Consider the following 12,554-nt stretch of genomic DNA (forward strand, 5'->3'; position numbering starts at 1 on the left):
ATGTTAATTTTTATAATAACCATTTGATTAATATTGCCACTTCACGTAATTATAAAAATTCGCCATAAAAATGTTATAATCGAGAGGCGTCAATAAACTCGCGACGGGACTTTTTTTAAGGTGGACAAAATGCTTTAGACATTTGTGAAAGCGTTTTTTTATTGGTCGATAATATGAAATAATAACGAGTAAAATTATTCATAATTGAAAGAAAGCTAACAAACTATTGCGCCGTTTCTCTGTAGGGGTAGGCAGAAAGGATAGATTTAATCTGTCTTTACAATATTTGTACACATACCTCATTTCCTTTAAATTCATGTATCTTTTCCCGCACCCACGACGATTATTCCGATTTTTAACAAGTATCTGTTAAATTTTGTCTTCCTCATTTTCTGCATCTATCAACATTTGCAACGTAAATTCTTTAAGCCGTTCTTCCGCTATCTATTTGCAGTACATATCCAAATTAAAACAGCAATCCCTTCTTGATTTTGTCAATCTTTGTCTAAACCTTACAATCGACATTTATGCGCCAATCATACAAGTGGATGCAAAAAAATAAAAATTTTGAAATCATCCAGTCATTTATGTATTTCTACGTAATAAAATAAAGCAATCATTTATATAATTAGTCAGATAGCCCATCCAGAACTAATTGTGTATATTCTTAGTCTACACTGCCAAAATGGATACTTTATTATGTCATTTTGGTGTCAATTTTTCTCAACGTGCGGGAGGGAGAGAATGAAGATTATGTATTATGAAAGCCTTGGAATCATATAAGTTTTTTTACGCATTTATAATTTAACTCTTTTGACCAAATTTTTTGGAGGGAAACGAGACCCACTGGTAGAATTTGGCGGCCAACCTCTATGAACATGTATGTATGTGTATATATGTAAGTATATCGGTGTATAAAATAAGGTAACAACTTGCCTACCGGGTGCGCAGACAAGCTACCGGCTCATGAAAATACAATCTCAGGAGCAGACGTGATGTTATGTGAACACCTCCCTATAAAATTATAAACCACATATGGGAGCTATTCTTATGAATTCGGGTAATATTTTAACGGTCGTTAAAATATTGAGAATTTCGTTAAAATATATCGTTAAAATATAAAGAAAAAAGAGCAAATTTGATAACAATTTAATAAATTATAAAAAAACATTTAAAATCGTCAGCAGTTAAGAGTTAGTTTTATCCGCTTTGTAGTGCTGTGGTCATATAGTATAATAATAAAAAACAATTCATTAATTAACATCATTCGAAAATATCTAATATTGTTCGCACATAAAATTGTTAATACCACTACTACTACTACTACCATCACGCCATTTCCCCGTAGGGGTAGGCAGAGAGAATGGACCGCTACACACGTCTATCTTGGCATACATTCCTAGCTTCTTCCACATTCATGCATCTTGTCATGGATGCCCTTCGGTTCCGTCTGCTTTTGACATGACCAGACTCAAGATTTTGGTTTATCTGATCATGCCACGTCTTCCTTGGTCGTCCTCGTCTCACCATGCCGTTCATTTTCACCATATATAGGTACTTGTTTTACCATTCTTTCGTCGTCGATAATCATTATCGACAAAACTAGTGAGAAGCTCGGCTTTGGCCTGGACATGTAGAGCGAGCGAATAGACAGCGAAAGAACGGCTAAAAAGATTTACGATGCGAATGTTGATGGATGCAGAAATATAGGGAGAACGAAAAAGACATGGCATGGACAAATCCAACAAACACTTGCCAGGCAAAGACATAGTGGTATGGCGTTCTTTACTCTCTGCCTACCCTTACAGACAAACGGCGTGATGGTTTATTTGTTTGTTTAAAAATAATAATAAATTTAATTCCAGTAAAATGACTAATTAGTTCAAAGCCAATTTTACCATATAAAACAAAAACATATTTCATTTTGATATAACAATGTAGAGATAACTTACATTATATCTTTATATATATATAATTCCTCTGTACGTGTGATGTCACTGAACTCCTTCTAAACGGCTTAACCGATTTACTTGCGGTTTTCAGAGAAACAGAACTTTGCGCAGTGCGTGTTCGTAGATATTAAAATCTTCAATTTAATAAGTAAATGAGATGTAAGGATCATAAATGTTTCATTCATCGATCTACCAGGGTTGCATTCGAGGAGAATGTATTTTCAAAAAAATGGAAAGATGTTGGTTTTTTGTGTATAAAAAAGTTTGTTTTTGAATGTTTACAAACAGCATTTGTTTTTTGTGGATCTCGATCAGATTCTTTCCTTAAATTCCTTATAATTTCTAATACTAATAATATTAAATTCAATATATTTAAAAAAAACGAATTCCTACATAAGTACACCTCTCTGTTGGTGAGAAGACCGGAGTTTGACGTTTGCAAAAAGAATGGCATTTTTGAAAAAATATTTATTTTATGTTTTGGAATTCAACCATAAACAAGTACCAAGGTACCTACTTGAATAAATATTTTATTATTAACAGTTTTTAGTTTTGGAAATTAATCGCAAACTAGTATCTAGGTACCTACTTATCGATGAAAAGTCTTTTGCCAACGTTCGGGCAGTACAACGTCTGTCGGGTCCGCTAGTATTAATATAAATGTTAAAAGATAAAAACTTCAAAAAAAAGATAATAAGTTTCATTTTTAATTTACATTATAAAAAATATTAACACTTGTTTAGTTTTTAATAACTTTAGATGTTTCTTCGTACATTGGAAATGTCTTAATTTATATTTTAAATCAAATTACGGTTAATATTACTGTTTTGATTAAACCTTATTTTTAAATACTCGTACGTATATATTTGGCATTATGATCACCTGTCACTAGTAATCCAGTATCGAACCACGAATTTTGCTATTTTGATTAACTTTTATTGGGCATTGCTATGGTTTTAAATTAATCGACCTATGTTAAAGGGGCACAAGTCTATATACTATGAGTTTAAGAAAATCGATAAAAACTGTCTTTTATTTTTTTTAAGGAACTTACCATAAAATTTTAATTAATAATTTGGTATAAATAAGTGATGCTGATACAAAAGTTTATTAAAAATATTATTTTGATAATATTTTTTTTAAATCCACGGATTTGTTTCCTTTTCCCATCAAAATATTTTTCTGGTAAAACAAAAAAAAATAAATCCTGTTTTATTATTTTTTCGGTAAAAATGTATTACAATTCGGTGGTTACAATATTAAGTCTACTTCCTACGGTTAGAATTATTTATAGTTTTTCATTGATTTTCAACTAGATTTGGAGATCGTCCTTTTGCCGTTGCCGGTCCCTCTGGCTGGAACAAATTGCCTTAAAACTTACGAATCATCAACAGTCCCAGGTCCCAGTTAGTTCAAATCCCAACTAAAATATCACTCCTATAGATTATCACACCCTCAATTTTAAATGAGAGAATATAATATGTCACTTTAGCTTAGCTAGAATGAAAGTTTAAGTATATAATTGTAAAGAGCCTTTTTTTACTATTATTATTATTTATTTTATTTAGTTCTATGATTAACATAGTTTAATATAATGGCGGAATGTAAATCAGCCAATTATTATAATTAATATTTATATTATTGTCAGACGAGTCTTCTTTTAACATCGAACTAAAATCGCTTCAAATATTTTTACAACTTATTTGTTAGATTAGAGCCTTTTTGTTAAATATTGAATGAGGACTGAAAGATATGTTTTTTTAAAAATAATCCTACATAAAAATGTTTAAAACACCAAAAGTGTGACTTGTGCCCTTTTAACATGGACCGATTGATGTTTAAATGAAACTGTTAAAATAATAACCGAAGCGGAGAATAGCCACTTAAGAATGTATGTATTGAATAAACTTATAAACATTGTATTTTGAACAGAGCAGATGGGTCCGCCACTTTGCGAGTTTTGGCAAGTCATACCGTGTGTTTATTATTGATCACAGATATCTCTTCGGTCTTAATCTGTTAAATTTTTTTAATTAGAATATTTTGCACCACAAAGTGGTCGTATTTTGAAACTTCGATTATTCTAATTACAATGATCGCAAAACGGTTTATAAATTTCAAATACATCCATTCAAATTGCATTGACATAATTGATGTTTTTATATAGATTTCATTTAAGTTTTTTAGATATTTGTTACTTTGATAATTTTATCAGATGGGTAGTATGTATAAACGTCTGAAACGAATGTTTTTTATATATTTTTTTTTTTTTTTTGCACCACAACAGGCCAGGAGGCCCAATTACAGTGGTGAATTACATTACAGAACAACCAGGCTTGAGAAAAATCACATTTTTAATTTTTGTGTTCTCACCGGGAATCGAACCCGGAACCTTCCGGGCGTGAGTCAAGCGTCTTGACCACTACACCACGGAGGCCGCACGTATATGTAACATTATGTTAAATTATTCCTGTAAAATTTACGTCTGAAAATATGTAACATGAACTAATTAACTAATAATATTTGCTTTATATCTAACTACGTCACAACGTGTGGCGCATCCACGAACATTTTGGTGAAAAATAAAACCTGGGCATGACAATTGATTTTATGTTTATGGATCTTTGACAGCAGATATTATGTTTATATATATAATTCTTCTGTACGTGTGATGTCACTGAACTCCCCCTTAACGGCTGAACTGATATACGCGCGGTTTTTAGCAAAATGTAGAACTTTGCGCTGCGCGTGTTCGTAGATATTAAAATTTTCAATCGAATAAGTAAAAAAAAGTAAGAAGCATGAATCCTTTTTTTCATCGACCTACCAGGGTTGCATTCGACGAGAATGCATATTTTACAAAAAAAATGGAAGGATGTTGTTTTTTTGTTTTTGAAAAAAGTTTGTTTTTAAATGTTTACACACAAAATTAACTTTTTATGCATCCTAATCAGATTTTTTCCTTACATTTCTTATAATTTCCTCCCATTTATTTCTTATTACAGGATTTTTGGTAAAACCAAAATAATATTAACCGACATTCAATACATTTTTGAAAATTGCATTCCTGAATAAAGTGCACCCCTGATGGTGAAAAGAGCTGAGTTTGACATTTGCAAAATAATTCCATATTTGAAAATGAAATATTTTATGTTTTAGAATTCAACCATAAGCATGTACGTTAGGTGCCTACTTAAATTCAATATTTGAATATTAATAATTTTTGAATTGGAATTCAATCATAAACAAGTACCTAGGTACCTACTTATCAATGAAAAATCTTTTTCCAAGGTAATAGCAGGCAAGCCGACGTTCGGGCAGTACAACGTCTGTCGGGTCCGCAAGTAATTTATATTTTACAATTAATTATTCTATTCTATTCAGCTGTTGCCCACAATAAATGGTGACGTATTCATAAGGTCCATTTTTTGTGTGATTTCTTTCAGTTTGAGGTTTTATTTGCTTACATCGCTGTGTATATTTGCTCTGGGATTTGACGCCGGTATGATCAGGGATAGTATTATAAAATTGCGAAGCCGAAAATTTCAAAAGTTGATTAAGTGTTCGATCGAGATGTTTGACCTTTTTTATCAATTAGTCATTTTTTTTATTTCAGGTACCAACTAATTGTAGTAAGCCGATTGTTACATGCTAGTTATTTATAATTTCGAAATCGAAAATTCATAAAATGCCATCATTTAATATTTATTTTATTGGGTTTTTTCGCTGTCATATTTCATAGTCCATAGACAAATACCCTAAGAAGAAAACATTATTTTTCCTCAACATTATAAATTATCGAGATATGCATTATTATTTTGGATATTAATGCATTGCTTGTATTCAAAAATTACTCTGGAGACAAATTTAAATTCAACCTTAAAAAGTACACGATGACTACACTTACCAGACCAGACATACTATGACTAGACTTTATGATATTTCTGATATAATCATGACAGGTTTATCAAAATAATTAAGTTTTTTTTTTTAATAATCGCTCTTTTGCTTTACAAAAGTCAACAGATGGAATAGTTGAGAATGTATGTTTGTTCAAACGTGAGCAGAAGAGTGAATGTTAAACAGTATGTAAAGTGCCCACTTCAACCAGTCAATGACAGGTCATAAGACCTGTTAATGCTTGACTTTCATATTCCCTTCTCAAAAATGATTTACGTCTCTGTTGCAATAAATTTCACAAACAGATTCGATTAATTCCACGGAATGGGTCTGGGATCCGCCTCGAATATGGATTGCTTTACACATGGAATGTTCTAAGTTCTAAGTCAAGAATGTGTGATGCGTAGAAAGTAGACTCCTGTAGTGGCTTACGTCGGCTTTGTAAATCAATCATATTAACGATTTTTGAAGAAAAAAAATGCCCACGGCGCGGCGATGCGATTATAGAATTTAGGGATTATATTTATAATGTTGCTGTTCTGTCATAATGGGTTTTTAGCGAGTGTCCGGTTGTGGGCGAACCCTTCTAGAAATTCTTTTGTTCAATGCAATTTTAAATGGATTCTAAGGAGCTTTTCGAAGGAGATAACTCCGATTCTGAAAGAATGTTTGGACCAGGTAAAATATTTTAAAAAAGGTTTTTCAATTTTAAAATTGATAAGTATTAAACTTTCAGTTTTTAGTTGCTAGAATTCCGATCGTCTATGGGTTTTATAGCTGTAAGATATTTGACAATATTTGCTTCCGTATTATGAAACCGAAATAAATTCTGAAATAATTATTCCCTCAAATTTTAACTGTAAACAGAGTATAGATTTCCATCCGCCCATGCGCTCTGTAGCTGCCATACTTGTTTTTTATTTCATTTTTTTAAAATATAACTTCATTGTCAAATAAAAAATGTAAATAGGGGTTCGATTTCTTGTTGTCCATGCGCTCTGTAGCTGCAAGACGTACCGGGATATTTATTTACTGTACTGCGCCCTTGAGGTGATTTTCACAAAAATGGAGCTAGATAAATTATCCAAATTTGTATATATTTACGCATATAGTGCATTGGGCATTGAACTGTTAAAGGTATCAATGGCAGCGTACCTCGATCAATTTTTTGATACATTAATAATAATAATAATAATATAGATTGACTTCATAATTTCTTCGTGATTGTAGAACGACGTATACATGAAAAATTCGACATTGACTTTCTTTTATATTTAATCCCGAAAAGGATTTATAAAGGCTTTATATTACGAGTTTAAAAAATAAATAAATATACACATGACTAACCCAAGTATCGAAGGATATAGTGAGAGAACATTATTCTGTATAAAAAATATTATAAACTTAGTAAAAGTATAAATATTTTTTTTTTAAATATAGTATTTTTCAACAAAATAAAAGTAAAAAACCAAATATACTAAAGTCCGTTTTAGGTAACGGAATATAAAAAAATAATAAATAAATCAAGACATAGATCATGACGATTTAGGTATTACGCTTTGGGTACCAGTACATGAACTGTTAAATATTGCTGTGTAAAAACACATTTTAAAATAAATATTTCATTTCAATATTGTCGGGAATTGAACCCAAGACCTCTTGAGTAAGCAAACTCGACGTCTATTTAGCCGCGAGGCGGACAATCGCATTTTCGAGTAATAGAACCAGTGCTTCACACGCCTTAGAACTTCTAGAGTAGGCTGTTTCATTAATCGGGTTGGGAATGCAGAACTATTTTTTTTCAAAGTCGATTATTTTTCAGTATTCAATCATCGTTAAAAGATTCTCCAAATTAGTTATAATTACAGCTATCCGATCAGGTGACCCACGTGTTGTATGAGTTTTTTTATAAATTTTATTATTCACGATAATGATTTGAAGGACGTACCGGTCCTATACTACCGCAGAAGCTGTCCGCTTCCATAAAGGCAAGAAGCCGACCTAACCTAATGAAATGTTATAAAACTCATCAAGTGGGAGGGCACGCCAGTGGAAAGCCGCTACACACTATTCAACTAAAGTAAGCACACTAAAAACACCACCTTCCCATCATTAAGTTCCGCGTTAATTTTGTCAACAAAACATCCAACCCGATCCCGACCTTAACACCCCTATCATAAACACCAAATTTCTCCGCACTCGAACAAATAATCCAACCGTACAACTTCCATCTTAGAACTCTGTGAATCGAGGGTACGACTTTTTTACAAAATGTATTTTTAAAATTATAAGGTCCGGCGGGGCGACGAGGCCCGTACGCGTTACGGCGTAAGTTCCGGGGTTTGACCACCCGACTTTGCGACTTATCACTACAGCGGACACGGGTCATATTGGCTCGTCGCGGTAGAGGAATTTGATCAGACTTGGAAATAATTATTGAGGTATTACTGAGCTGCCTTTTAATGGTATAATAAAGAGCTTTTTATCCGAGAAATGAATTTCGTTGGGAATTTAATCGGTAGGTGATGGCGGCCAACCTTGGCACACGACTAATCGGATGAATTATGGTACTCTTGGTGATGCCAGGGCATAGAAGGAGCAGCTATCATCATTACAAGGGACTGGACCTACACAGGTGTCCTCTGCACCGACCTGACAATCATCCCAAAGCGGAGTTAATGGCGTTTGGTGTCCCTCAATTTAGGTGACCCAAAGCCTCGGTATTTGACGAGTGTTATTTCGGGATCCATACCTCCATATTCCGTAATGACAGTGGTTAAGATTTTTAACGACGTTGTTCACGAAGCGATAAATCACATACTTAAAAATATCACCATTATATTTTATACCGGACCATAAATCGGTACCCGGTTAATATTTCAGTCAAATTTTATTTATCCAATTATCGGATTAATCTTTGGCCTCCATTATGTAGATATTGACTAAGCTATTTCGAAATGTTTTAAACATTTAATTGATCAAAACAAATTTCAAAAGAAATATTGAATTAAGCTCGTTCATTTCAAAATTTAATTTAGTAATAAAAAGAATTATTTTTATTCCAGCTCGAATGGGCGGGTATCCTACCAGCCTCATAACTATTACCGAGTATAGAAAAATCAAAAATACAGATAGATAGATTGACAAAACATAATCCATCCGATAAATAAAACAAATATTAACAATATAACATTAAAAAATATTCAAAGGAAAACCAACACTAGGGTTTAAAGATTATTTTCATATTTATATATAAAAAGGAAAAAATAAATTTAAGCATAAATAATTTAAATAAAAACTTTTTTCAAATATTAAATTGCGACTCAATCTGCATTGGAAAAACTAAACGAAACTTTGATATTAGAATAAAAGAACACTTAATGATAAATGAATGAGTTTTTTAAGGGTACTTACGTCACTTCTTTTTCTACTTAGAAAATTCGATTACGAAGGGATGTTTTGGTAATAGTAGTACAGTGCTTGTGTGGTATGGTGGAGTATTATATAGTGCACAAAAACCTATTGATGTCTTTCACACTGGTAAAGATTTCTATACGAATAATTCTTACACTCCGTATTCTTCGCCCCAAGTCCCGGGCGGTGCATTATATAGTTCGTCCGAATGTATAAAAACTGGACCGTCTGCCCCCTAGTAAATTATTGATAATATCCACTGTAGAAAGGCCTTCGACACTAAGCTTAGAATTTTCAGGAATCATTTTCAAATACTTAGGAGTTATTATTGATGTAAATTTGAAGTGAAAAGACTGAAAATATTACAAATAAACTTAAAAGACTAACGTATATATTCAAAATATTTGGATATATGTAAAGGAAATTTTAAATATTTATTTTGCATTGTGCCACTCAATTTTGGAGTACGGTATAATCGGATGGGGTGGTGCGAGTGACACAGTTTTAGTGTATTTGTTGCACACAAATTCATAGTTAAAATAATACTTAGAGCCCCGATACAGACATCTACTGAAGAAATATTCCACAAATCACAACTTATGACACCAAAGCAATTATACACTAAAACAATACTCACTTACAGATTAAAAAACTACTCTTACGTAAATGAAAGACATAACCCCTACAATACATTGTATTTAAATAATATAATCACTGGATTCTCAACACAAAGACAACTTAAACAAACACAAACTAATACCACTTTCGGACAGAGAGATTTTGAGTATTATTCGATTTAAATATATCTATTAAAACAATTAGTAACGAGAACATGTTCAAAAAGGCTATAAAAAATGGATAGTGGAGCTAGGTAGAGGTAAAATGGATTGTCTCATTCGCCCAAACCAGTATTTAATCAAATGCTCCACATGTGTATAACTTATGTTATATTGTTGTTTCATTATGCGTTTTGTAATATAAATAATATAAATGTACATAAATTAATTATAAACATAGATACGTAGTGTTTAAAACTCTCTGAACATTTTATTAATTATCTTTGTTTATTAAGTTAAGTCTTCTTTTATTTATTCTCAATGAAAAAAAATATTTGAAAAAAGTATATTAATAAGTGTACTCGGCACGGGTAACCCCAGCAAGGTCATATTATTTTTATTATTAATTACAGTAAGTTTTTAATGGAAAAAATATGAATAAATATAAAACAAGATATTTTAGGTATTTTTAATTGTCAGGTATTTTCATGAAAATTCGTAATGCATAATTCTGCAATCCATCCCGCTTTTTGTTGTGCCTACGGTTCACGGTTCCGAGGTGGTGTCGCAGGTTTCTGGGTTCGCTCCCTGCGTATCAAACCAACCTATCATACCAACATAGATAAAAATGATCCTACCAGCATTTGGGAAATTATCTGAATCTATTTTATTTGTTTAAAAATATGTCTTAAAGGAATTTTAAATGTACTTAATTAAAACATAAAATATTACAGGTTTTTATGTTCTTTATTTGGAAATAAAGTTTATTTAGACATCTGTTATATTAATTCTCTAGAATTGATTGATTGCGTCTGTCTTTTATGCTCGCGCACGGGAATTTAAGCATTATTATCGTGGTATTAACGGTAAATCAGGGTCATTTTTGTCTGATTGTATTTAACAGTCGGCTACAGCTGACTGTTATTTTTTTAATTACATATTATTTTATATTTGAAATTTAAATCGCTTATTAACCAATATTTATACGTAGATATGAAATATTTCTGTAAAATTCGTGGGGTTTTCGTAGCATTATTGTTTATAAATGAGAGATTATTATTCATTACTTCCTTTCCTGATTTTGTACATGTAATATAACAAAATAAATCTTTGTCCTAAATTTTCACAAATGGGTTTTTCACATTTTGTATATATTTTTTTTCGTTTATCTTCGCTGTATTATTGAACACCCCCTGAAATATTGTCCATCCCTTCCAGATGCCTCACAATGTGGTTATCACAAAAAGGGGAATGGTTAAAAAAAACTCCCAGGGAAGAAAGCATGCATACAATGTCATAGATGCTCTTTTCCAGGTACTCTACAGGTACCTACCAACCCGGTTTACCCTCGCAACGTGTGAATCCAACTGATTTTATGAAATTAGGTACCATTATTATCGATTTAATAAATAAATTAAAACATTTTAAACCTGAAGGAATATTTTTAGTTTACACAATGATCGATTCCTGGGACGAAATGCCACTTAAGTCGTGTAAAATGCGAAAACAATCAGATTTTATATTCCTCCTCGGAAAGTATGTATGTTTCGCTTTGTTCCATCGGTGGGTACTTAGTACAATTACTATCCGAAAAAGCCATCAGACTATTTTGAGAAGATCATTATAAACGTTTGTTTCGGTTTTATTTTAAAATTGGGCAGGCATATCAAAGTATGTCCTCCATTGTTCGAAAACAACGCGCTAACGAGTTTCCTCTAGCGTAGATACTCAAACTGGGCTAGGGACCACTAACTCGTGTTGCGTTCTCCGTATCTAAGTCCAAAAAGCTATGCTCGCACAATCAGGACCGATTTAACGCGGCCGAGAGAAGACAAAAAACCCGAATTTGATACGAGAAGGTGGCGCATTAAGAGACCTATGGCATTCCAGGTAAACTAAATAACGCGGAGGAGGTTCCAGTGTGGAGACAATTACCTTCCAGCGCTCGGCCGGGCGACACCCTCCAAATTACAGTAATTTGGTCATACCGAGGGAAAACAGAGGCCAAATTGTCAAAAATATAGATAAAGGCGGAACAATAGCTCCCGACACTAAATAATGACCCCTAAATGGAGTTATCTTCCATCTTTTAGGTTGTCCGTTCGTTTGTTTAGCGTCTATTTACAACTATTTCTGACTTTCCCCATTCTGTATCGTTCTTCATCTTATTTCAATTGAATTTCTGTCGGTGCAAAAGTCGTTCTACGCCTAGGTACCAACTTCTTTTGAAACATTTTTTTTGACAAAACTAGAAAAACAGTCTTTTAGATTATTATTATATTTTTGAACTCAAGTTGTCTGAAAATTTTTCAATCATCAATTAGTTTTTATACCTACGTCTATTTTAGGAATATCGGTGATTTTGAATTATATAATAAACTTATTTATTTTGTTTTCGTGATTTTAATGTCTTTTCGTTTTATTTTCAGATACGTCAAGAAAAGCCCTATTACATAGCAGACCCCGAAGTTGATTCACTTGTAAGTATAAAGCTCCCTTTATTTAATACCAT

The 12,554-nt window shown here is 32.3% G+C and overlaps 1 protein-coding gene across 2 annotated transcripts in view; it reads left to right on the top strand.

The window, feature by feature from the left end:
* Window positions 1-12,554, top strand: part of LOC148285167 (homeobox protein homothorax-like) — a 211,854-nt gene that overhangs the window by 65,905 nt on the left and 133,395 nt on the right. For both annotated transcript variants that reach the window (XM_088229423.1, XM_088229431.1), the window contains exon 4: window positions 12,472-12,522. In XM_088229423.1, coding sequence (XP_088085549.1) covers window positions 12,472-12,522 — 51 coding nt within the window. The remainder of the gene's footprint in view (window positions 1-12,471; window positions 12,523-12,554) is intronic.

This window comes from Micrasema longulum, unplaced genomic scaffold (genome assembly GCF_059751315.1).
Source record: "Micrasema longulum isolate JH-2025_06_02 unplaced genomic scaffold, ASM5975131v1 h1tg000053l, whole genome shotgun sequence".
Classification (NCBI taxonomy): Eukaryota; Metazoa; Arthropoda; class Insecta; order Trichoptera; family Brachycentridae; genus Micrasema; species Micrasema longulum.